The sequence below is a fragment of the Camellia sinensis genome, chromosome 13, assembly GCF_055761805.1.
Source record: "Camellia sinensis isolate YWXY chromosome 13, ASM5576180v1, whole genome shotgun sequence".
Taxonomy (NCBI): Eukaryota; Viridiplantae; Streptophyta; class Magnoliopsida; order Ericales; family Theaceae; genus Camellia; species Camellia sinensis.
The window spans coordinates 4,739,372-4,767,368 of NC_138973.1; the positions used below are offsets into that span (position 1 = coordinate 4,739,372).

A 27,997-nucleotide genomic window follows, 5' to 3' on the forward strand; every position below is an offset into this window, starting at 1 on the left:
TATTTTCCTCACATTTAAAAAATTACATTTATCCCTCTGTCAGATTAAAATGACATATTTGCCCATTAACCTTTTATATATATAAAATAATAAAATAATATATATATATATATATATATATATATATATTGTTCATGTCATTTCAAGGAAAATAACAATCATATTTTTTTGTTTAACTCACACAAAAAATTGATTTCTTTATTTTTCGTATTTTTTTATTGAATTGTTTTTTATATTTTAAACAATTTTTTATTTTTTAGAGACACCTAATCTAGATATACTTAAGAAGTATAATATTTTATGATTTTTTTTAAAATATAAAAATATAAAATTCAATACATTATCTTATTTTGTTGTATTCAATAGATTTTTTAAAAAATTTTTGCACAAATTTTATATTTTTTAAATATATCTAGATTAAATTAATCTAATATAAATATAATGCAGGAAATAAAAATAAAAATAAAAAATTATATTCATATATAAAAAATTATAAAAATGTTGTGATAGTGATATTGTTGTAAATATAAATCATATTTATGAATATTTTATTTTTAAGTAAAAGGTCACCATTACGTTATATCATTATATTTGAAAATTTTATATAAAATTTATGTTTGTATATCATCACTCAATAAAAATATGTTTAGATAGAATTTAATGATAGAAAGTTGTAAAATGTAATCACGAAGATAGAAAGAATAAATAGTAAGAAAAATGGCAATATGATTATTTAAAAAATTTTAAAATCCAAAGTGTAATTTGTAATGAGATTACAAATCTCAGAGAAAAAAAAATATAATTTTTCAAATGTGAAAAGAATTATATTAAATAAAAATTTTAAAAATTTATTAAAATTTTTATTAAATATTTTATATGTGTGCGAGACTCACGCTATACCTCGTTCTTATACGAGAATTTTTGACAAAAATTTTAATAATTTTTTTTTTTCATGTCTCTAACATTTTTGTTTAATTACTTAGTTCTGGCATTCACGTCCCCCCCCCCCCTCTCTCTCTCTCTCTCTCTCTCTCTCTCTCTCTCTCAGATTGATGATGCTTGCTACATTCCAGCTGTGGTGGTGTGCTTTACTGTATTTGTTAGAGAGGTCAAACGCATGGTGACAAACCACATGAAGAGTCAGCTCAGTTCAACCCTTATTCACATCTCTCTCTCTCGAAAACTTCTCGGCATTTGAAACCAGTATTCCTATATGTCTAAATGAACAGTTCTTTTTGTCGATTTTGCAAACTCTTCGTTTCTGGGTCCATTTCAAACCAATGAACACAGCGTTGTAAATCCTGAAAAGGAACTTCAAAATGGGTAGAGCTCCAATCAATGCTTTTTCTCATCTTCAGTTACCATCTCTCGAGTTGGGTTTGTGTATCTGACCCTAATTACAAGCCATGGAGTTCAAGAAAGAGAAGCTAGTGAGGTAATTTTCGACTACTATCCTTTTTCTTTTTTCTGGGTGTTTTTTTTTTTTGGTGGATTGACTAATGGGTTTGGGAGTTCATAGGTTTTACAATGACGAAAAGCAAAATCTTGAGCATTCCTGGGAAACAAACAATAGCCAAAACCTCGAAAAACCCTCAACTCTGTACAAAGTTTCAGCGCCTTTGTTGAAGCCCGAAGGTGGAATCGGTGAGAAAGCTAGAATTAATGGGAATCTGAAATTCGAGGGTGGGTTCAAGATTTTCCCGGAAAATCATGAACCGTGGAGGAAAAGGATTCTTGATCCGGGGAGTGAAATTGTCTTGCAATGGAACAGGATTTTCATGTTTTCTTGTATGGTGGCACTTTTTGTTGATCCATTGTTTTTCTATCTTCCTTCAGCTGTGAATGATGGCAATTCATCTTGTATGAGCACTGATCTGAATCTTGGAATTATTGTGACTTGTTTTCGGACAATTGCCGATATATTCTATATGTTGCATGTAATTATAAAGTTTAGGACTGCTTATGTATCTCCAAGCTCAAGGGTGTTTGGCAGAGGTGAACTTGTCATGGATCCTAAGATGATTGCGAGGCGGTATTTGAAATCCGATTTCTTCATTGATGTGATTGCCACACTGCCTCTTCCTCAGGTACTTGATTTGGAATTTGATGTCATGTGATTCAATTCAATTTTGGGGAATTTGATTTTCATGTGAAGCTTGCATTGTTTATGTTTACATAGAGTCTTCAGTTAAAATTTGTCTAGTCACCAAACAAAAAATTGATTGGAGATGGGAATTTGGTTGGAGCCCTATGCAAGGGTTTATTAGGACACTGATTTTTTATAGGACAGTGTGTGCTATTCATCATCTTTTTGGGTTTTTGCTTCTAAACCTTTTAAGGGGATTACATTATATTTTATTTCTAAGGATTGGAGAGCGGCGTGTAATTTGTAGTTTGTGGTCTTGATGAGATTTTGCTTTTCTCATCTCTTTTGTTTACTATGGCAGACTTCTTATCTATCATTCTCTTGTACTCTACTCTATTTTTCTTTATTAATAATATTCCCTTTGTTGCTCATCAAAAAGGGAAAAAAAAAGTTCTTATACTAAGCTCAAACCTAGTATGAGTCATGACATCCTAATTTTAGCTTCATAGTCTTTGTAGTGATTGCTATGAGATATTAGTGTTTGATGTAATATCGTGTTCTCACAATAACAAGGTCTTTTGATTATTTTGTTTTTTGTTTTTCTCTTCTTTATACTGTGGTAATCAATTTCTTGACTTAATGATCGATTTTTGCTTTTCAAATATAATGGCCTAATAAAACTTTGGTTAACTTGCTTTGGCAGATTGTCATATGGTTCATTATACCTGCAATTAGAAGTTCCCATGCCGATCACACGAACAATGCCCTTGTACTGATTGTTCTCCTCCAGTATATTCCTCGATTCTACCTAATTTTCCCATTAAGTTCTGAAATCATTAAAGCTACAGGATTAGTTGCGAAGACAGCTTGGTCAGGTGCTGCATACAATCTCCTTCTTTATATGTTAGCTAGTCATGTATGTAGCTTCTCTTTCCCTTTTTCTCCAACCTGTTTTCAAATTGAATCACACCTTGTGGCCTTTGCTAAATTAAAGGTTCTGTTCTTGTAGATCTTAGGGGCATCTTGGTATTTGTTGTCAATTGAACGGTATGCAACATGCTGGAAATCAGCCTGCAGACATGAATTCAGCCCTCTGAGATGTTCTCTCCGTTTTCTGGATTGTGGTACTTTGGACGATGAGGATCGTATAAAATGGGCAAATCGTACTGCAGTGTTCAGTAATTGTGATCCTGCTAACACAATCACTTTCAATTATGGTATATTTCAAAATGCAGTCTCAAACAACATCGTCTCCTCAGAATTCCTTGAGAAGTACTTATATTGTTTGTGGTGGGGGTTACAGAATTTAAGGTATGATATGATTATCCCAAGAAGCTATCTATTTGCGGACACACTAGAGCAAGGATCAAAATTTTGTTTTGGTTAGCTTGGAAACGAAGATGTTTCAAAAACATTTTGGAAACATAAGAGAAATGATGAGAATTTAGAATTTACGTAAATGTTTGGAAACAAAACTAAAACAAGTATATTTTGGTTTGTAAATATGTCGACTTATATGAATATTAGAGGCTTATAAACAAAAGGTTTAAAGGTCGGAAAGGGTTTTCTATTATATAGAGAATTTTTTTTTTTGCAAAATTCCACTAGTAGCGGGAATGAAAAAAGAAAGAGAATGAGTGGCTCAATCATACTTGTTTCATCTTCTCTTTTCTCTCTCTCTTCTTCTCCTTTCTAGTTCATCAAATATTTTTTTTTGATAAAAAGATACAACAGAAATGACCATATTCCTAATAGGTGTCGAATAACTCGTAGTTTCCATATGTTCTCTGAAACACTACACTTCGGTGAAAACGTTGGAGTTTTGGCATTCCACTAATGTTGCATTTTGGTTTCCTAGAAAACAGGAACATTTCAACTGTTTTGATAGAAATGAAATGAAATTTTATTTCTTGCTATGAAATTCCTCTTATTTGCTGCCAATATCATTCTTGGTTACTAAAAATTTTGACATATCTTTTGCTTTCTATATTTTGCAGTTCATACGGCCAGAACTTGTCTACAAGCACATTTATTGGGGAAACTTCATTTGCGATACTCATCGCCATCGTGGGTTTGGTTTTGTTTGCCCATTTGATTGGAAACATGCAGGTACTATGAGGATCCCTTGTTCCCTTTTACTACTTTTGAAGTCTCAATGACTATACTTGTCCTCAAAAGTAAATTAAAGTCCACAGCTCAATTATTCTTTGTCTCGCTTGTGCTCCTTCTTATTTTTCCTTATTAATAATATTCCCTTTGTTGCTGATAAAAAAGTTGTTATTTTAAGCTCAAAACCTAGTCTCTCTCTTTCTCTCTCTCTCTCTCTGGGGTATAAAAGCACTTTTTTCCTCCTTTTTACATTCTTTTGAAGTTTTATACCCCATCCTTTGTACATGTCCTTTTAATTGCAGACCTACTTGCAATCTATAACTGTGAGGCTTGAAGAGTGGAGACTCAAGAGACGAGACACTGAGGAGTGGATGAAACATCGGCAGCTCCCTCATGATTTGCAAGTTCGTGTGCGGCGTTTCGTTCAATACAAGTGGCTTGCAACACGTGGAGTCGATGAAGAATCAATATTGCGTGCCTTACCTGTAGATCTCCGTCGAGACATCCAATGCCACCTTTGTTTGGACCTTGTTCGACGTGTAAGATGTTCCCCTTACATTTTAATGATGTGTTATATGCTTTTATCCCAGAAATCTTTGGTGTTGCTATGGTTTACTGCACTTATCGCTGGTTAATTGACTTGCATTTTCCCCCCAATTTCAGGTCCCCTTTTTCTCACAGATGGACGATCAATTGCTTGATGCCATATGCGAGCGCCTAGTATCATCGTTAAGTACACAAGGCACATACATAGTTCGTGAGGGCGATCCCATCACAGAGATGCTTTTTATCATCAGAGGGAGACTTGAGAGCTCCACCACAAATGGAGGGCGCACGGGTTTCTTCAATTCAATTACATTAAGACCGGGTGATTTCTGTGGGGAGGAACTACTTGCGTGGGCGTTGCTTCCAAAATCAACTGTCAACTTGCCTTCTTCCACTAGAACCGTGAAAGCTCTTGTCGAAGTAGAAGCTTTCGCGTTGCGAGCAGAAGATCTCAGGTTTGTGGCAAATCAGTTTAGACGGCTTCACAGCAAAAAGCTACAACACACATTCCGATTCTACTCTTACCACTGGAGGACATGGGCAGCGTGCTTCATTCAGGCTGCTTGGCACCGATACAAGAGGAGAGTGATGGCAAAGAACCTTAGCATGAGCGAGTCGTTCTTTGTTCGTGACGACCGACTGGTTGATGAAAATGAACAAGATGAGGAAAAGGACAATACTCCGTCTGCAAATTCTTCTCAGGCAAAACAGAACTTGGGTGTGATGATACTTGCGTCAAGATTCGCTGCCAACACAAGGAGAGGAGCTCAGAAGATCAAGGATGTCGAGTTACCAAAGTTGCAGAAGCCAGAAGAGCCAGACTTCTCAGCTGAACCAGACGATGACTAGGCCAACTCTGCTAGATCATTTGACAACCACGACTCGCGTTGCCAAGAATGATTACCGTTACAGAAGAAGTTCAGAGAAACTCCAAAAGGCATCGAATAATTTTCCATAGAAGAAAACATTCATCAGGCTTGGGTATGTATGATTGCTTTGATTGTATTGTTGTGCAAAACCATGTAGGGGGAAGTGGCTTTCTGATTTGGATGTTCATTAGATTGTGTACTGTTTCGTTTGGCATGCCCTCTTGGGGCTAAAATAACTATATAAGGCAAAATAGATTATTTTAGTCAAATATGACAATGTCACATCCAATCTATAATTCTTTTATTTCTTCTCTTACAAAAATCAAAAAAGTTAAAAAAATCTATCCCACACAAGACTTTTTAACACTAGGCTAAAATAGTCAAAAGGTCAAAAAATCAACCTGCATCCCAAACTAGCTTACAGCAAATCTCATTTGAAGTAGGATTCAGCAATAGTTTAGCAATGTTAACAGGGAGAGATAAAAGTAGCTTTTGATTTATACTTGTTTTTCTTGAGGGAGCACCTCCTTATTCCTCGTGCGCAGTAATCACTGTGTTGTCGGGGCCATCTAAGTCCCTTTTGTTCAGTTCCTCAGCAATCACTGTGTTGTTGGGCCCATCTAAGCCCCTTTTGTCCAGTTCCTCAACGGAAATGGATTGTCTGTGGAGTTACTGGCTCAACATGAGTAGCTAAACTATGTTCTTTTACAGACTTTAACAACACAATAATAATACATAAACTTAGCACATGATATCCATCTTTCTTTTAAAAAGTACGTACTGTATCATTACACACAAACTTACGGCAGTACTAAACAACACAGTTACATAATTCATAAAGCAAGAGCATGTCCACATTAGTACCTAATATATACATATATGATGACAAAAAGAGTCTTTGGAGCTCTACTTGTACTTCATGGTATTAATTATTGCTCCCATTGTGTAAGCCCTTTGTTCTTGATGATCCACCTGTTACCATATTCGTTGTTTCAGTCTCATGCAAAAAAAGGTGACTCAACCCTATAAAATAGGCAATGCTACATGTGCCATTAATTTATTATGAGTGTGATTTATCATAATAAATCAAGGTGACTCAAAATTAATCACTCATAACATACATCACGGTGACACGTTAATTTTTCTGTGCAATTTTTTCACATTACACTTTTTTAAGAGAAATTAAGGGTACATTAAACTCACATTCTCTGAAATTTGAAAAAAATACAGGTAGTTTCACACTTTTAATACAATTACACTAGTTTATTTTCATCAGTAATTTGTTAGTCACATGAATGAAAAAATGATATTGTGGTGTTTTGAAAAGTTAGTAAAAAGCTATTTTTTTGACTTTTTTGTGACTTTTTGGCTTTGTGTGCTAAAAAATCTACTTTTTTTGTGGTTTTTTTGGTGACTTTTAAAGCTAAAAACCAAAAAGTTGACTTTTTACTATGTACCCAAAACATATATACATATATATATATATATATATATATCTTTGTTTATTTCAATCTCTACCTACCATCTGCATTAGTTTCGGTTATTTAAAAATCAATATAATTTTGTCAAAAGCGTAAGACTAACAATATTTTTTTTAAACTTTACCTACCTTTTAATGTGTGATTTCATATTCATTATGAGTTTGGGGAAGACCATACCTAGAATAAATCTAGGCCCCACATTTATTTTATGTGCACATTTTTTTGTAATAAATAAAAAGGGTTCGACTTCCCCCTAGCTACCCAAAAAAAGAGGGGGGTGGGGGGGGTGGGTGTGGTTGAAGTTCTCTCTAGTTACTGATCTGTCCAATCCAAAAATTATGAGTCCAAAGCCAAATTCAAATAAATAAGAAAGTACCAACCAAAAAAAGTGAAGTTCATGGTAAGCGTCTTCTTCCCAGCCTTGAGGAGGCCTAACTTGATAACATCTCCATTTTTGAGGTGATTTGCAGCAGCAAACTCTTTCCAACCTTGTTGTCCAATGTACAATCTCTTACCGCACTTCTGTCTCCTCATATTCATTACCCACTCTCTTTGTTTTCCATCTTTTATGGTCATCTCGCTGTACTTGCTTATACCATTCAGCCTTGCAAACTCCTTTGGAATATACTACAACACCAACCAACAAACATATATATATATATGTTATATTGTGCATAGAAACTCAATTCAATCAAATTTTAGAAAAATCTCATCCATCATATATATATATATATACTTACCAATTCAGAACACTTGAAATTATGTGGAGTCAGAGTGGCAATAAAGTACTGTGGTGTTGTGAGTTTTGTATTTGTAGAGCTTTTTTCCATTTTAGCATTTACCATCTCATTAGCTCTCGAATTTCCTTTCAACCCTTCAAGAGATCACAACATAATCAGAAATAATTCCATGTTAGTTCTTCACAAAGAAGTAACAAAATTGAACCAATTTCCATATCAGCAAAAATGTTTTAACAAAATTTTATTTATTTATTTATTTAATTTTGTCTTTAAATCTTGAAAAAAAAAAAAAAAAAAAAAGCACCATTACATATAAAGATGGGGTAGGAATATGCAAAACTTACAATGGAAACCAATAACAGGCTTCGTCCCTTTACAAATGAGCTCAAAGGACAAAGTGTCTCCTTGTTTAAGCCCATTTGCAATTCGAAATTCACGCCAACCTCTACCAATATAAACTTGACCATCACACTTGTGGCTCAACCTCACTTGCCATGACTTTTGTTGTTGTTCATCTCTGATGATCATCTCACAACGTCTGTCGATTAGGCCCTCTGACCTTGCAAAGCCACGTGGAATGAACTGCAACAACAAAAACACAGCCCATATTATTAACAATTTTCTATTTTTTAAATGCTCTTGTGCTTCAAAGTTCAAGTACATATATTTCAAAACACTTACCAATCTAGAAGCTTCAAAACTATAGGGCTTTAAAATGGTCACAAAATAAGGGTGACTCGGTTTGGAACAAGAAGCTCCTCCTCCTCCTCCTTTTGGATGAGAAGCCTTTGGTGAATTGTTAAAGATCTTATTTGACTCTACAACCACACACTAATCAAACACACAATCTACATGTAGAGGCCAAACTATAAATTTTATGTAGGGGTTGAAATAATTACTTTAGAGAACTGCTATGTATCATTTATTTATTTTTACCAAAATATTACTAGGATACATCATGAAATATTGTTGTTTTTGAATAAATATTTGTATAAACATTTCTCAAATCACTGCTCTTCCTATTTAGCAGATTGCAGTAAATTAGCTTACGGCTTATGTCCTTGGAAGACTCTGACTCTGAACTTTCTTCATCGTCCTTGTCCTCGTCCTCATCTTCATCTTCTTCATCATCATCATCGACATCCAAGGGTTGATATTCTCTCTCACAGGCACTTTGATCAAACGCCATAACATCAAACACCATGTCTCCTTCGTGTCTGAACACCAAGAAATCACCCACTTGCAAATCATGTCTCTTCGCAAAATCTGTCCAACCTGCACCTTCGAAACGTTGATCACCTTCGATCTTCACTTGCCACATCCCACAACTGGTTCTCAGTACAGCATGTTCACAGTTCTCATTGTTTAAGTACTTGAAGAAAGAAACAGGGATCTTCTGCAAACAAAATGCATATAGTTAGCAGTAAAGCTGTAAAAGGAACTAAACTTACAAAAGCTTGATTCGTGTTCAACTTGTCAAAAACTCGTTCGAGATTGGTTCATTATGAAAAACAAGTTAAGCTCTAACACAGTTTGAAATTTGTAAAGTTCTCAAACCAAGGTTGAATAAGTTACTATATTTGATTCAATAAACTTATATGCATTATAAAAAATCCAGGTACTCAAATTTAATTTAATTTGTTATAAACTTAGTTAAATTTTATTTTATCTCAACATGAGTAAGCAAGTCAAGTTTCAATTCATTTTAAGTTTGAACAACTTATTACTCGAATCAACTTAGTTGATTTAGTTGAGAGAGAGAAATAGAGAGGGAGAGAGAGAGTAATTACGAGTCCATGGTGGAAACCAGGAAGGAGGGGCTTGAAGAAGTGGGGTTTACTTGGAACGATTCCGGTAGTAGTTGTTGTTGTTGCCATGGACAAAGACAGAAAATGGTGCAAGAATTTGAAGAGACTCTATATGATCTCCATACATGTTGTTTATTATAGCTTTTATGATGATGAGAACTTTCATGATGGATGGATTGGGGTTGTTGAATTGAGTTAATGGCCATTATATTTGATTGTTAGTCATTGGTCATTAGGAAGTCCAATCAAAGTAAACAAAATTATTTGAGAGATACGGTGATTCTCCTACTTTGAGGGCCTAAAATCTCAAATGGAGTTTTTATATATTTAAATATTAATTTAAATAATGTTTATTTATGGCATCATGCTTGGGACCCCATTGGGAGACCCCCAAGACCCCCAGTGGGCGATCATTGATCAATTTTTTTTTTTTTCTTTCTCCAATCACTAACTCCTACGTGTGTAAGGGGTAACGAGGGTCTGTATCATGGTTGTTATTTATTTACGCACATTGTAAAATTTATTAGGAGAAATTGAATTTAATAAGAAACCACTCAAAGTAATTATATTTTTATTGAAAAAAAAAACTTTATTCTAATTTGAAAAGTAAAAATAAAATTTATTGAACTAAAGATTTATTTATTTATTTTTGCTAGCATCACTTTGCCTATTAACTTTTCGGCAACTCTTTTTGGACCTTTTATAGAGTTGATTTAGCCTTCGAAGACCTTTATTTGAGATGTAAGGGCATTGTAGTTTTTTATTTATTTATTTAAGAACTCTCTAATTTTTTTTTATTACTATTAGCTTCAAATAGCTCAGGGAAGATTGGAGTTTCATTGCTTTAGGTGTGAAGCCAACCTGTTAGAGGATCATTGGTTTAGTGAAAAAACATTAAATCTTTAGAAGTCATTATTAAAATCCCCCAAAGTAATGAGATGAGACCTAATGATTGGGATCTAGAAAACTTGAAAAATCATTATAAACCATTAATTTTAGATTTTGGTTATGTGTTACACCTTAATGAAAGTGAGAAAAGATCCACACATAAGTGAATAATCAAACCTCTAAATTTAGCAAATATCATTCAAATACCAACATCATGTCTCAAACTTTCAGAACATGTTACAAAAAGATTATCTAACAAATAACAGAGATGCAAATATTGTAGTTTAAATGGAAAAAAGAAAGAAAGAAAGAAAAAAAAAAAAAAAAAAAGCCCCTTCTAAAATGACATACCAAAAAGTAGATGTTTAGCATACTTATGGAGCCAATATCATCTTCAAACTTTATATGATGAAGAGACATGATCGTCTGGAATGGGATTTCCTGCTTTAAGTCATCGGTAAGCATTACCACAAACTTGGCCTGATCCAAAGGGGTACAGAATAATCATAATGCGAGACATGCTCTACAATACAAGGCTCCATCTTGCAACTGTCAAGATCATATAGTCCCATATCATAGCTTCCCTGTCTGCTATACATTCCATAATAGTCGTCTGTGAAATAAATGCAATTTTTCCTACACTTCAAGTCAGCACAAGAAGCTGATATGGAGAAGGAATAATTACTGCCCAAGAAGATGCACCAATCTCCCAAACCATCCACTTCCTCGCACTTCTCACTGCATAAATCCAACTTGTACACTACAAAACCCCATGTTTTCAAATATGGGGTATCAGCAATTCTAGTGTCATAAAGGCATCTTAGGACCATATATATCTCCGCTCCTAACTCCACAAGATATTTAGCTTCGTAGTCCATTTCCCTTTCTTCTTGCAACATTGTAAAAGATATAGTCTTTAGATGAGAGCCGGTACAATCAAACACCAGCACATTACAGAAAGAGTCAACAGCATAGAAATAATTATTCAAGTGAACAATGTCCTCAAGCCATACAGGAGAACACTCCAATGGAGTCCAAGCCTTGCCACTTAGCTTTGTAAATGCCATCTTCCTATGATCTGAATAAATAGCCATAACTATACAATTTGGGTCAGATGGATTTGAGGATAGAACAGCTTTGCACACAAAATAATTGCGAAATTCTTTAGGGGTGCAAATTAGTTTTTTCAAATTTGGGCACTTATGTAATGGTGGGAGGGGAATTTGAACTCGTGTCAGAGGATTTAATATGTTCATCTCTCGATCAGTGCCAACAGTGACCAACCAACCATGAGAAGAGCCCCAACACCGCCTTCCACGAATATCTGGCAAGTACAGTTTGTAAACCTTATTACTGAAAATACTATGGAACTCACGAATGTTACTAGTTTCATTTTCAGTGAGCATCACCCACGGAAGCTCTGAACATGAATAGTTCTCCTTCTCAAGAGTAATCAAATGCCATGACCTACAAACCCCACCAAACCTTACATAATCTTCAATTAAACGCTGTCTTTTTACAATTAGCCTCCAGATTTCATCTGGCAGTTTGGACCAATCCGCCATTACCTGTATAAAATAAATAAATAAATAAATAAAACTCTTTAAGGATAGAATAATAAGTTATGATCAATGGCCGAAATTCCTCTTGCAAAATGTGTAGTCCTAAGCTATCAAAATATAACGGTTTAGCATCATAGAATATAAACTTAACCTACTCATGAATGAAGCAATAAAGTATGAAAGATTCAATTACAACCAACAAAATTAACACTCTTTCAGCATACCAACCTGAATAACTCCATTACTGGTATGGATTTCCTTTTGAGCTACCACTTTTTGTGTTTCTTCAATCATCTTCTCCGTTTTCAAAACTTTTTCCCTCAAGCTTATACCAATTTTTTATTAAGATGTTTCATATGCTGGTCAATTGATGAGGAAAAAATTAAAACATCATCAATATAACAAATGGAAAATTCTGTATATGGATTAAAAATATCATTCATAATATGTTGGAATTCAGATGGAGCATTTTTTAAACCAAATGGCATGACATTCCATTCAAAATGCCCAAAAGGTACTGTAAAAGTAGTTTTGTATCTGTCTTGTTCAGCGATCTGGACTTGCCAACATCCTGATTTCATATCAACTTTTGATTAATGTGAGTTTTACATTCACAAATTTCTGGAGGTTCATCAGAATTCGGTTCACTATCTGATGAGTATAATGCTGCAATTTCATCTTCATCATTAGATGAGGTGTCGGATTCATCAGAAAGTATTCTGAGAATCTGTTGTTGAACTTCATTATCTAAAGATAGTTCATTAAGCTTTCGTTGTATTTTGGATTTACAACGATTGGCGTAATGACCGATTTGTCCACACTTATAACATTTAATTGTGGATTTAGATTTTTTTCTGGAATATTTTTGTTTTCCTTTTGAAGGTATTTGTTGCTGAAATTGATTTTTTGTATATTTATGTTTTCTGGATTTCTTGGAAAAGTACTTGGAAGACTTTTCAATTTTTTGTTTTTTCTATTTGTGAGGATACTGTAATTTTGTATCATGGGCAAATTGTTCACAGAATTCGCCTAACTCTTTTCTTCCATGCATTAGTAAACCCAGAAAAGGAAAATTGAGATTGAGAAGGTGAAAGAACTGAGAGTGAAATTGTTGAAACGCAGACATAGATGGTTGAACTATTTCATCCATTTTTTTCTTCTGGTCATCCATTCTTGACCAAACTCTTTTCCTCAATCAATCTCTCAAAACCCCTTTACTCATTTTCTATCACCAAAACATCAATCTCCTTCACCACACCTTCCACGTACTCTTCTCCAATTCGGCTACATTAGCCCACACCCTCTGTTCCTCTTTTGCAGATTCAGTACCATCATTGAGTGCAGCCTTTGCAGCTTCCAATTCATTTTTCTTCATCACTTCCACACTTTTCTCCTCCTCAATCCCTTCTATCTAACTATTTCCTCAACCTCTTTTCAATCCCTCCATTACCCAATTTGACTCCGCGACACTCCTCTCAGTGGAATCATTGTCCATCATCATCAATTCAATGCTTCTTTCCCTCCTTTTTTTCTCCATTACACCATTATCTTCTATCTTCAGTTTCTTAACCTCTGCATGAATCTCTCTCCTGTCTCAATAAATTTCAGCCACAACCCATTTTCCCCATCAGCAGCACTGACCGCGGCAGCCACTCTCATGCACTTTGCTTCCGCTCTCATGTGTTTCTCTCTTTCACTCACTCACTCACTCTTATGCTACTCTCTCTCTCTCTCTCTCTCTCTCTCTCTCTTCCTGATTTTGCTCCGCTCTCTTCCCTATCGCTTCAAATGTAATTTTATTCCTTTCAATCCCCGTCATTGCAGCCTATGTGCCCACTCGTGTGATCAATTTCCATCTTTCTTTTTCTTTTTCTTCTTTTAACGGGAACTAATTGAAGTACAATATTTCGTTACAAACCCAGATGAAAACAATGCTTCAATTGAAACATAAGAACCAAAGTGGAATTGTAATTTGCCTAATATATAAATTTGAAATCTCTACGTTACCCTTTCTCCAAGCATACCCAATTCCATTTAGCTTTGCATTTTCATGATACTATTTATTCATGTAGTGTTTTTGTAGTTGACCCAATTTCCAACTGCAACTTCTTATCACATAAGACTCAAACAAGATAAGAGAAATTAGAGATCCAGTGAATGAGTCTTTCTCAGTCTAATGAATTGTATTTAGAATGGGTATTTCATCAAACAATTGGTGGGTATTAAGCATACAAAAACAACAAAACAACAAATGAATTAAACAAAGAAAAAAATCGTCTGATTTGTGTGTTTTTGCATATCTAAATAGTGAGAAAAAAATCACCTGATTAATTGTGGAAACTCAGATTGATGAGCTCGACTGCTGTTCTTCTCTCTCTTCTCTTTTTCTTCTTTCGGTCATTCAAGGGGGGATTTTATTTTGTTTTTGGTGTTGCTAACAAGGCCCTATACAACGAGATGACAAAATGACACAAATATGTCAGTTTCGAAACATTTATTATTAAATTTAATAAATTTTAAAATATTTTATAATTTGTATACTTTTCTAATATGATGTTGTTGTTTTTTTTTTGGAAAAATGCTTGGGAGCACTAATTAGGTGGCAGTGGGTCCCACCATTAATGATGTGATGTTTTGGTCTTGGAATTGTATTTTTTTATTTTTTTTTTTACTTTTTTAATGCATTAGTGTTATTAGTGGTGATGTTTTTAGTGGGATGAATCATTGTTTTTTTTTTTTTTTTTTTTTTTTTTTTTTTTTTTTTTTGGGACCTTTCCAATATTAACAAGGGTCCTGGAGATACTTGTTTTTAATTTATGATACGTTGGACAAAAATACATTTTTAAAATTTCTGAATTTAATTTTGAAAAATTGAATTTTTTATTTTTTTATTTTTAGTAAATATTTTTTAAATTGTAAACAATTTTTTTATTTTTTTAGATGCACCTTACTTAGATATATCTAAATAGTAAAATATTTATAAAAAAATATTTTAAAATTTTAATAAATACACAAAAATACGAAAACTGTATTGAATTTTCGTATTTTTTTGGTATTTAACATATTTTTTTAAGTTTTTTTTTTCCACAAATATTATACTTTTTAGGGGCATTTTTTCATAAATTCCTTTTCACCTACTTATATTTCATTTAGTCCACATTATTTTCTTATATTCCATTAAGTTGTCGATAAAAAAAAAAATTCCTATGAATGACATAGTTTCCAAAATACCCCTAATAATATTCATATTTACAGTGTGAATGTTTCATAATGTGAATGTTTACACCGTCAATGTGAATATTCACATTGTAAAATATAAATGTTTACATTACTAAATTGCTAACCGTTTAAAAAATATTTGTAAGGGTAAAAATATTCATAAAATAGTTTAAATATGAGACTTAGGATTTGGTAGATCAAATGTTTAAATAATAAGATTTATTGGAATACAAGAATATCTTATGTCTGTTTAAAAACCAATGTAAACTCATTTTTTGAGTTTACGTTTTTTTCCTCAAATTTATAAACTGAGACAACCATTTATAAATCAAAAAAATTATCAAATAAGTTTTTATGACAGTTTTTTAAATTTATGTAAATATATCCTGAAAATTGAAAACGAAATGGTTACCAAACAAGCTCAAATGACAAGAAAAATAGAAATTAATTATCTTTGATTTGAGTTATGGGTGTCTTTTACAATGTAGCCATGAATGACTATTTATAGGCAAACATTTGTAGGAAAAAACTGTTTAATAACTATGTGTAAGAGGAGCTAATTTAAGCCCACTAAATTATTTAGGCCCAATAGCCCAAGATTAGTGGGCCCGAATTTATCGCAAGTCCAAGATTGGTGGGCTTGGATTTATCGCCGTCAAACGGGCTGAATGGCTCTAAGCCTCGAAAGGATTCGGATCCACGAACCTAGAGACTTACTCAAGCCCGGACTCGAAAGGGTATTAAGAACGCCTAGAGATCCGAGGCACTCGGACTCGAAAGGGTTCGGATCCACGAACCTAGAGACTTACTCGGGCCCGGACTTGAAAGGGTATTAAGCAAGCCTAGAGATCCGAGGCACTCGGACTCGAAAGGGTTCGGATTCACGAACCTAGAGGTCCGAAACACTTGGCTTCGAACGGATTCAGACGCAATCTAGAAGTCGCTCCGTTAATGAGTCCCAGAACACTTGCGGGCTCGGAGCTTTCCGGGATCTACGCACCAGAACCATGGGTGTAATGGAGTTCGAACAAAGGACCCGATCCCGAGGACGGTGAGTGGAGATAAATTCACTCTTCGGTTAAACTAGCCTATACCCGGGTCGAGGTGGCACGACCCCGGGGGGTCCATGAGACTCGGCAATATTTTTGCGGCAGGACGTCCTCTGGGACTACCCCTGACCCTTTGGGATGATTGGGGATCATTGGTTAGGTATGGCTAAGAAGAAGGGTTCGCCGAGGGATTGATCTCCTCTTCGGGGTTTTCTCATCCTCGGAGAAGTCGCCTCCTCGGAGAGGTCACCTCCTCGGACAAGGTGGTTAGAGAGAATATCCCCCATGTGCCTTGCACATGGGCTCCATCCTACATCATGAGGTGTCTATAAATAGCACCCACCCATAGCTTTACAAGGGATGGATTTTGGAGATTTTTAACTCTTGGGAAAGAACTAATTTCCCTTCTCCATTATCAACCTTGAGAGTGAAAGTGGGAGATCAATGGGAGAGCCTTGCCATTATTCTATTCTCTAGCCATTTTGCCTTCTTCTTCACCCAATCACTTATCTCCATCATCTCCTTTCTTTTGTGTTCTTGAGTTGAGACCATTGAAGAATCTAAGCCTCTTATCATATTCTAGAGAATTCGAAATTGTTCTTCAAGGATCTTCGAAGATCTTCGAATTTTCCAACTCCTTTCTTGAACCCTCTCCTACACTATGGACCATAATCTTCCACTTCATCTCTATGTGTCTATGACTTTCTTTAATCTCTAATTCATGTTCCATGTTCTCCACTTTGTCATCTATCATCTTGTCACATGTGTTTAATGATTCATAATTTCTTATAACTTCTAAATGAGTAGGAGAGTGCTACATATCCTGCAATTATATAGATAATAACTAATAAAATTATTTATTAATGGTGCCAACATTATTTCCCATAACTCTTTCAAAATGTGAAACCTCGAATTCATAAAGAGTTGTACATCAATTTAATTCATATTTGGTAATTAATTAATGTATTCGAAGGGAAACACGCATTCAAAAGTTTTTTAACATGATTCAATTTTGTTAAAAAAAGAACCAAAACCTTACTCCGATGGTGCTCACGGCATATTTTAATGCTTTAAAAGAACAATGTTTAAAGATGATTTTTTTATTAGTTATTTCATCAAAATTAAATTTTGATGCAGCCCACAAATCCAAAATAGGTTTTGAACACCGAAAGTCATGGCATAATATAACCTTGGAAATTTAAATGCTTTGACATTTTCAATAATGTTAAATATTTTAAATCCATCAACAGTGGGTTGATCAACATCTTTAATCACGTTTAATCTAAGAACATGTTCTTTGGCTAAAAAACTTTCATCATTCATTAACAAATGGAACTATTTTTCATTTTACCCATTAATGGCTTATGAAAATCCTTCATAAACATGTTACTTCCATGGCTTGACTTTCTAAGAATGAGTTTTTTGACCTCCAAGCCTTATATGGAACATCGTTTTTAATCATGTTTGACTCAGCAACAAGCTTTTTAGCCATGTTATTTTCATAAGTTGACTCTTTAAAAATGGTTTTTTAAACCTCTAAGCCATTGATGAAATAATCTTTTTCCTTTTTCCATTTTCAACAATGAAAGAATTCTGAAAATACTCACCAATTCTGGTCATTAAAGCCTCGGTTAAAGACTTGGTAATGAGAGTTGACAATTCATCATTCTATTGGCGAACTTCCTTATTAAGTTTATGAATTTCTCCAATTAAATCGCATCTTTTTTCTTCCACCAAATAATATTGTAATGGATGGAAATTTGTTTCATCAAGAAAATAGATTTCTTTTGAAGATCCAAAATATTTTGTTTACACCAAAAGATTTCATCTAGGCTATTTGAAATAGACGAATCCAATTCGTTTTTCATTTCATACACTTGACGTCCCATTGGACATGCCAAAAATTGTTGGCTTATTTTTCCTACAAAGGAAAATACCATAAATGCGAGCGTGCCAACAAGGATTAAAATATTCTTACAGATTAAATTCAAACTGTGTGGGTGATTTTCTGACCACACTGCCAAACAGGTACCCAGCTAGAGAGCACTGGAAGAATAGATTAAGCCTTAACGACCTGCAACAGAAAGAAGAGTTTTCGGCGGTGGCTCATCCACCCTGGGGCACTCCGACGATCAAGTCAGTACTCAATATCTCTCAAAGATAACCAATAGTGCTTAACTCACTAGACAAAATATCAAAAGCATAAAAGACATACCTTAGACCCATGGGGGTGCCTCCCTTTTATAGCCAACACAATCCTAGTCCCAATAGAAGCCTAGCTCTAATGGACTTAGGATTACTGCTAACCTTGGACTCCCAGTAGGATTAGGATAAACTCTCTAAGAGTCTTATCTTTATCCAAACTGAAGTCTTCTCCCATTCTAGGACTCTTGCCCGTTATCCGCTTATCCTGGATTTCAGTATTCTCGCAGATAACCTCGGCCTAGCCGAGATTAGCTCGGCGTCATAACCAGGACATGTGGCACCTCGGCTGGCACCTCGGTGACACCTCGGCCACGTGTTTTCATTCAAAAATTATGTCCCCACAACTGCCCTCTAGGTTCTATTACCTCGGCATCCTGAGGTGATGGAACCTAAATCATTCATTCCTTTAATCAGGACTCCGGTTTAACTTCAATTTGTAAATTTTCTCAGAATTTCAACAAGTATTAAACATGATCTCGGCTTAACTTCAACTTGTAAATTCTCTCAAAATTTCAACAAGTATTAAACATGATCTCGGCTTAACTTCAACTTGTAAATTCTCTCAGAATTTCAACAAGTGTTAAACATCATCTCGGTTTAACTTCAACTTGTAAAATTTTCACAAGTTTCAACAAGTGTTAAACATCACCTCGGTTTAATTTCAACTTGTAAACTTTTCACAAGTTTCAATAAGTGTTAAACATCATCTCGGTTTAACTTCAACTTGTAAACTTTTCTCAAGTTTCAACAAGTGTTAAACATCAGCTCGGTTTAACTTCAACTTGAAACTTTTCACAAGTTTCAACAAGTGTTAAATCGATCTGGGCTTGAAAATTCCAACTCCCAAGCATCATTCTCCAGCCCTCTATATGGCTTCCACCTACTCCTTTGTAGAAAAAAGTCTTTAACTCAGGCTGTGCTTTTCTCTTCTCGGATTTAATCATCTGGGCCGAGATCTTGCCTTCTAGAATCTGGGATCTGCTTACTTTAGACTGAGTTCTTCTTTTCTTGGAGCTAATCATCTAGGCCGAGATCGTGCCTTCTGGGATTCTCCATGGCCGACCTCCTGTGAAGGCCGGTGAGAATGTCCCTTGGTCTCGCCATGCTGAGGGATTGCAGGAACCGATTTCTGCCCTCTTTTCTGAGCGTCTTTCTTGGCCGCTAGAATCGGCACATCTTGTAGCGAGAACAGTGGCTGCCCGACGTTGTTCTGCATCAGGAAATTGACGACCATTTGTAGGTCCGCCAATTTTTTCGCCATTCCCTTTATCTCGTTGTTCCTTCGCAGGTATCTATCCTTCCATACCTGGAGGTCGTCTTCGTTGTAATACCCACTCCGGTCCGTTTTCTTTGGTTCGTCACTCTCTTGGCTGACGTCCTTTCCTTCGTGATTGTTATCACGAGTCTCTTTGTTGTAGTTGACTTCTTCAACGTCTGAGTCAATATGTTTCCCATTCTTAGTAGGGGTGTCCTCCCCAACCTTCTTTTTTTGTCCGTTGTTGGCCATCTATTCTCCTTTCTTTTCCACAAACGGCGCCAAATTGTGTGGGTGATTTTCTGACCACACTGCCAAATAGGTACCCAGCTAGAGAGCACCGGTAGAATAGATTAAGCCTTAGCGACCTGCAACAGAAAGAAGAGTTTCTGGCAGTGGCTCATCCACCCGGGGGCACTCCGACGATCAAATCAGTACTCAATATCTCTCAAAGATAACCAATAGTGCTTAACTCACTAGACAGAATATCAAAAGCATAAAAGACATACCTTAGACCCATGAGGCGTCTCCCTTTTATAGCCAACATAATCCTAGTCCCAATAGAAGCCTAGCTCTAATGGACTTAGGATTACTGCTAACCTTGGACTCCCAGTAGGATTAGGATAAACTCTCTGAGAGTCTTATCTTTACCCAAACTGAAGTCTTCTCCCATTCTAGGACTCTTGTCCCTTATCCGCTTATTCCGGATTTCGGTATTCTCGCAGATAACCTTGGCCTAGCCGAGATTAGCTCGGCGTCATGACCAGGACACGTGGCACCTCGGCTGGCACTTCGGTGACGCCTCGGCCACGTGTTGTCATTCAAAAATTATGTCCCCACACAAACCAATTATCAAGCAATTGTGTTGACAGTTCTTTTGCCTCAATGAAGAAGACTTCAAAATTGTTAAGTGTAGAGAAAACAAAACTTAAAAGAAGGAGTGCGACTAAGAAAGATGATTGAGTGAACAATCAAACTAACCGTTAATTTACCTCTACTCCTATGTTTCGTAAAGGAAATGCATAAAATAAAGTGCAGAAAATTTATCTTTACTCCTAAGCTTTGAAAATGAAATGCATAAAATAAAGTGCATAAAATATAAATGGCAAGAAAAATATAAATCAGTTGTCTTTGATTTGAGTTTTGGATGTCTTTTACAATGTAACCATGAATGGTTATTTATAGGCAAATATTTGTAGGAAAAAACTGTCCAATAATTACTATATCCTTCCATTTCTCACACTTTACACTCCATGATCTTCCACTTCATCTCTATGTCTCCATAACTTCTTTTAACCTTCAATTCATATTCTATGTTCTCCACTTTATCCTCCATCATCTTTTCACATGTGTTTAATGATTCATAACTTCTCATAACCTCCAAATAAGTAGGAGAGTATCATATGTTCTGCAATTATATAGATAATAACTAATAATAAAATTATTTATTTATAGTGCCAATACAACCACCATTGTGGCACTCTTGCAATTATATAAACAAAAACTAATAATAAAATTATTTATTTATGTGCCAACACTGTGAAAACTCACATTTAATTATTCTTAAAAGAAAATAAATAAATAAATAAATTAATTAATTTTATCCAGAGTCTATCTGAAAATATATATTAGTGTAAAAGTTAGTTTTAAATTAACCCAATTCAATCATTAACAAAGACATTATTAAGAATAATAATTTTGTGGGTGTTCAATATTTGTTGTTTATAAAATATTTTAATTAGGATTCAATATGATAATTATTCTTACTAAATACCTTAGTTAAAAATCTTAGTGTATCAATTTTAAAAAACTCACACAAATACAAAAAAAAATAAAAATAAAATAAAACCTTGCAGATTTTTGGTGGCAACTTTTCACATGTTTGTTTGCATATTAGTATAAGGAAGGAGAGCCCCTTTATGCTTCTTGGAAATGGAAAGGTTGGATAGAATGAAGAGAAAGAGGAAAAAAAGAAAGAAAAAGAGAGAGAGAGAGAGGGTGCTCAGCAAAAGAATCTGGTGATATTGAATGCATTGTATATATATATATACATGCATGCTTGCATTTGATGAAGAAGGTAAGAAAAGAAAATTTGCCAAATTGAGTAGGAGGATAAGAGGAGGAGGAGATTAAGAAGGATATATATTTCCTACCATTTCAACACTACAATTAAGTAAGAAAACCCTCTCATTTTTTTTTTTTTTATTGTTGAAATTTTCAGATTATATTCATATGATAAAATAACTAACTTTTAGATAGAAATTTATATATATATGTATATAAATTTTGTGATGTGTATATCAAATATTTGAAGATATTAATAGTCTCAAAGTCATGTTATTATTGTGGAAATAAGCTTGCATGTGTAGTTTATACCATTAAAGAGAGAATTGAAGATTTTATTTGACCCTTAAATCTGCCAGAAACTTTGTACGAATTTTTAGACAATTTTACACTCAAAATTTTGAGATAATTTCTTCGACAAAGTTGTTGAGAATGATGTCTAGTTCATCCACAAAATTTTTCAACAATTATTGAGTTTTTTACGAATTTATAAAATTTTTTAATTAAATCTGGAGCTGCAAAGACATATTTACTATATGTTTGAAAATTTATTAAAAATTCTATATTAAACCAAATCTGGTAATTTCTAAACAAAAAATGAAATTTGAGAAGTCTAGTTTCATAATAAATTTTTACATTATGGAATTGATTTATAAATTTAAGTATGGAATTAATTTAAGAAAATGTGACAAATCTGTGTCATAAACTTTCTTGGAATTTTTCGGAATTATTTATAATTTAGTTTTGGAAAATTATTTCTGAAAAATGACCATAACATGTTTATTGAGTATTTTATAGATTTATATGAATTTTAGAGTTATATAAGTAATTTATTTATAATTTTAATTGCGAGATATACATTCTGAAAAAAAAAACTTGGCAGATTAAGGAGGAATCAAAAAAAAAATTATCTCTTCAATTGTTTATTTGGACAAAAATTTAATATTGTGTTAATCTAATCTTGTAAATTAAAAATATATGCATGTGTGTGATTATGATTTATTTCTTCTTTTTGGTATTTACATTATTATTTCATACCATGGTTTAAATAAATTGTTTATTTAAATTTTGTACATTTGTTTACTATTGTGTGACATGTGTAATATTTTATGTTGGAAATTTTAATGAGTTGGTATAACATTATTGGTTATTAGATGTTGAGTTATTGTGAATATCTTAACAAGTAAAGAAACACGAAATTTAACCAATGATACATTAAAATTTAAAAGTGATGGGGTGAGCCCGGTTTAGAATCTTGCGCAAGTGAGTTGCGAACCCTAACATGGCATAAGAAGGTATTTCGGCTCTTATCGGTGTAGGCGATATAAGGTTGGTGGTGCGTGTGTCGCAACATAGACCGTTCCCTTGGGGTAGACCGTGATGTCATGACTCGGGTATGTAACCTTGGTGCGTGGGCATCATTGGTAGTTACAGTAAGTAACATTTGAACATTTGATCAAGGGGGGATCAGAATTGCCCGTGGCCATTGCTTAGCGGTTGAGTGGAATTAGTACTCTGCGGGGAGTTACTTAAATTTATCTGATAAACTAAATCTATGAAAATCTAAAAAGAAAGGTGGGCATATTTCTTATGATGAAATACTGCTTCCGCTTGCTATATTTTTTTTATTTGATTTATTATTATCTATTGTTATTATTTCAACTGATAACATTCCTTTTATACTTAGTAAATGTTACTTGTTATTCTGTTACTACACATTATTCATAAATTGTGAGTATTATTATCGGGGTGGGTATTTTTGGATTGTAGTATCTTATTAAGTTCGTCGTTCACTGGCATTCCCGTTGCCCTGACGTTTTATGCCAGGTACTGAAGAAACCAAAGGAAACACCGAGATCTTGCAAGGCGACACTCAGCCTTGGTTAACTTGAAGAATGCCCAAGATCCATGAACCATTTTTCTAAGTTTCTAGTTGTTTTTTTTTTGTTGTTGTTATATTCATGTTGTTTTTATGTACTAAGACTAAGTTTTAAGTTTTTATTGGAGTTGTAATTTAAGAACTTTTAATTTATGAGTTGTTAATTAATGCTAGCAATATTGGTGACAGCTTTGATGAGGGGTTAGTTATTAACAAAATTGATTTTTAGTTTTAAATCTTATTATGATGTTCTCAAATCTTGGGGCGTCACAAACACAACCACCATTGTCGGCTTGAAGTGATTTTTCGACGACTTTTTTTAACAATTTTTCAACTTGTTATTATCTCAAAAAAGATTAAATCTTAGATAAATAACATATAGTTTCATCAATTTAGACTTTCCATCAGTTATCTCTCTTTTAAATTTAAAAGTAAAAATAAACCGCTGAACTAAATTGCAATTATTAACTAGTAATTTTTAATGAAAAAAAAATTGCTCAAAAATCCCTGTTTAAGAGTGTTATTTGCTTCTATATGTTTAAAAGTATTATTTGCTTCAATATGTATATCTTGAACAATATGAATTTTGATTATTTCTCTATTTTAAGAGAACATATAAATTTATTTGTTTTAAATAAACTTCGATAATTGAATTGAGTTGAACTAAATTTGATTTTCTTAACCCTAGTTTTCATATTAGTTATCTAATTTATGCAATTAGCTCTCAAATCCCTAATTTTAAATCTCTAATTGGAAAATTTACTATTTAAAACAATAAAATTTCATTATGTTCGGATAGTGAAGTACCTGATTTTCCAGCAGCTTTTTCAATTTCATAATATTAAAGACAATAAACTATCACTGTTAACAATGACCATAATGAAATCTCATAATGTATCCAAACCAAATTGTGCCATATGATTATTGGGCAATCTGAATAGTTTATATATATATAATCAAATGTTGATATTGAGCTGGTTTGGGAATTTGGCTATTTTTAGTTGATTTTTTAGTTATTTTAATTTGACTAAAAAAAGATATGTTTAGAAAATTAGTGGACTTTTTTGTGTTGTTGTTAATTTGATAGTTGTTAGAAAAAAAGTAAAATTATTATTATTTAAATTTGACATTATCTTATTAATAATTTTGACTTATTTTATCTTTATTACCTATTTTAACTAAAAAAAATCATTGCCAAAGAGCGCCATTAATGTCTCATCATCAAATGAAAAGATTTTTTTTTTTTGAACGTGGTAAAATCCATTAAGGAGAAGCCAAATGACACTTACAATGGACTCCATGCCCAAGCAGATAGAGCTTACACTAAGCAAAGGGAAAAATGAGCAAAGAGGAACACAGGTAAGGCTAAAATAACATCAAAGACATGATCAAAACAAGATCCTAACCCGTACTGCAAGGCAGAAGCCATCATAAGACATCAACACTAGGGCTAGTCAGAGATACCACAGAAGCTTTCACCCCAGAGAGGCTAAGCTACCAATAACACACCCATGGAGTCCAAACAAACAAACAAACTGAAAAAATAAAATAAAATAAAATAAAATAAAACGGAAACAGCAAACCGAAGCCATAGATCTGGAGGGTGGGAGTTATCAGATCTGGTGAAGGATGGTCGCGGCGTGGTGAAGGTGGCTGCTGTGGCGAGAGAAGGCGGAATGTGGTATAGATTTGGAGGGAGGGAGGGAGGGAGTTAGTAGATCTGGTGGAGGATGGTCGTGGCGTGGTGATGATGGCTTCTGCGGCGAGAAACAGCAAAGGGCTGTAGAACCGGCGTCGAGAAACGGCAGATCTTGCTCCGGCTAGGAGGGGGAGGAGGAGAAAACTCAAAAAATCCACCATAAGGGGAAGAAATACCTCAAAAAGAGGGAGAGATTGGGAAGAAAGAACTTCCAAAGATTATTTTGTAGAAAGTAGAAGAAAAAAGAGAGGAGAGAGAAGGGAGTTGGCCAGAGGAAGGCTGGAACCCCCCTCTCCCTCTCAAGCAGCACACTCTGAAAAAACCTTAAGAGAAAAAAACTTAGAGAGAGAGAAAATGGGGGAACTACTCATCAAATGAGAAGATTGAAGTCCCACAAATCTTGTTAGAAGGTTATTGGGATATTAATTTATTTTTTTTAAATATAAATTGACACTACATATTGAAAGGAGCATTGATATTGACATACGACTTGAAAATTGTAAGATTTAAGAGTAACTTCAACAGTCAATTGATAAAAAGCTAGTTAAAGTTATAATTTAGCAATGGACATTGTAAAAAAGGTTATTAAATAGCAATGTTATTCAAACGGTGAAATTGTTATTTTTTAGTTTAATTGAACAACCGATCAGATGACCAGATATATGACTGGAGGGCTTCAAAATTCTATAGCTTAACTTCCACTAAGTGGTTGATCACCAGTCATCTACCCCATTGATCGCCTATTTCTCAAAATTGTTGTGTTGGTAGTTTTAACTATAGGTAAAATTGATGTTAAATTTGACAGAAGATGTAACAAAATATAATTTAACAATTCTAATAGCTCACTATTAGATATGAAAAAAATGAACTTTTAATGCTATTTTATAGTAATAGAAGTTTCAATACCTCACCAGTTGCTCTAAGATCTAATTTGAAATTGGATAAAGTTTTCAATTTTTTTAATAAATAATAATAATTTTTTTGACTTTATACGCAATCATGTTAGAATTATCAAATATTTTGTACAAAAAATATAGGCTTTTTTTGGAGACGAGGTTAAAAATAGCTTTTTAGCTTTTAGCTTTTAACTTTTAAGTTTTTAACTTTTTTTTAGTTGCATAATTTTTTAATTTTTTTACATGTTTTTCTAAAAAAATAAAAAAATAAAAAAATTAGCTTTTAACCTATTTCACAAAACAACTTATAATTGGCCTTATTTGAGAATATGGTTAAAAGCCAATTTTTAACTTTTTAACATATTTTGAGTCACATAACTTCTCTACATTTTTTTTACACAATTAAAAAAAAAAAAAAATTAACTACCTTATCAAAATAATCCATTGATTACATCAATGCAGTGACAATATATCAAATACTAATATTGCAATGATGACATATCAAATGCTAATAATAAATTTAATGATTACAATATTACTCAATTATCTAAAAAAAAAAAAGTTTATATTATAATTTTTTAGTTATAACAAAATCCCATAATACTTTCTGAACTTTTATTTGATAGGTTCTGAACTTTTCAAAAAATACTTTTCAAAAAATTATATTTTTTTATTTTTCGTATTTTTTTGTTTTTACTGAATTTTTTTAATATTTTAAGCAATTTTTTTACTTTTTAGACAGACCTAACATAAATACGCCTAAAAAGTAAAAAAATATTTTAAAAATTCACTAAATACCAAAAATACAAAAAAATACAAGAATTCAATACATTTTTTGTATTTTTATGTATTTATTAATTTTTTAAAATATTTTTTCATAATTTTTTTACTTTTTAGATACATCTAAGTAAGGTGCATCTAAAAAAGTAAAAAAATATTTAAAATTAAAAAAATATTCACTAAAAATAAAAAACACGAAAATCAAAAAAATCAATTTTCAAAAAATTTAATCCAGAAAACTCAAACCAAACACACTGATATTGCAATGATGACATATCAAATACTAATAATAAATTTAATGATTACAATATTACTCAATTATCTAAAAAAAAGTTTATATTATAATTTTTAATCACATCAATTTTTATAATCATATCAAATACTAATAATAAATTTAAGTTTTAACTTCTAATTTTTTTTAATCACATCAATTTTTAATTTTTTTACACATTTTTTTTTAAAAAGTCAAAAAAATTAAAAAATTAACTTTTAACCTATTCACAAAACAACTCATAATTGGCTTAATTTGGAAATATGGTTAAAAGTTAATTTTTGACTTTTAAACTATTTTGAATCACATAACTTCTCTATTTTTTTTTTTTACACAATTAAAAAAGAAAAGTTAAAAAATTAACTAACTTTTCAAAATAATCCATTGATTACATCAATGCAATGATAATATATCAAATACTAATAATAAATTTAATGATTACAATATTACTCAATTATCTTAAAAAAAAGGTTTATTTTATAATTTTTTAGTTGTAACAAAATCCCATAATATTTTCTGAACTTTTATTTGATACGTTTAAAAACTTCAAAAAGTCTAAGGGTGTCGAATAATAATAATATTGCAATGATG

The 27,997-nt window shown here is 33.1% G+C and overlaps 2 protein-coding genes across 5 annotated transcripts; one reads left to right on the top strand and one right to left on the bottom strand.

Moving 5' to 3' along the window:
• Positions 1-942: 942 nt before the first annotated feature.
• On the top strand, positions 943-5,879 carry LOC114285446 (putative cyclic nucleotide-gated ion channel 14). Its single transcript, XM_028228494.2, has 7 exons — positions 943-1,435; positions 1,520-2,087; positions 2,790-3,002; positions 3,096-3,397; positions 4,084-4,195; positions 4,498-4,734; positions 4,859-5,879. The coding sequence occupies exons 1-7, from the start codon at positions 1,407-1,409 to the stop codon at positions 5,588-5,590; spliced, it is 2,193 nt and encodes a 730-aa protein (XP_028084295.1). The 5' UTR covers positions 943-1,406; the 3' UTR covers positions 5,591-5,879.
• A 463-nt stretch (positions 5,880-6,342) lies between these two features.
• Positions 6,343-14,565, bottom strand: LOC114285447 (B3 domain-containing protein REM7). 4 transcript variants are annotated; one of them, XM_028228496.2, is made up of 8 exons: positions 14,413-14,555; positions 10,879-12,095; positions 8,882-9,227; positions 8,513-8,649; positions 8,176-8,413; positions 7,832-7,965; positions 7,472-7,718; positions 6,343-6,582 (listed from the first exon to the last, which is right to left on the bottom strand). In XM_028228496.2, exons 2-8 carry the CDS (start codon positions 10,990-10,992, stop codon positions 6,536-6,538), a joined length of 1,263 nt encoding a protein of 420 aa, XP_028084297.2. In that variant the 5' UTR covers positions 10,993-12,095; positions 14,413-14,555; the 3' UTR covers positions 6,343-6,535. The 4 variants fall into 4 exon arrangements, 3 of the variants coding, with proteins under 3 accessions (XP_028084297.2, XP_028084299.1, XP_028084300.1); XM_028228498.2 differs by lacking the exons at positions 10,879-12,095; positions 14,413-14,555 and adding an exon at positions 9,622-9,829; XR_014348137.1 differs by lacking the exons at positions 6,343-6,582; positions 7,472-7,718; positions 7,832-7,965; positions 8,176-8,413; positions 8,513-8,649 and adding an exon at positions 12,318-12,448 and having other exon boundaries at positions 8,731-9,227; positions 14,413-14,544.
• Positions 14,566-27,997: the final 13,432 nt, after the last annotated feature.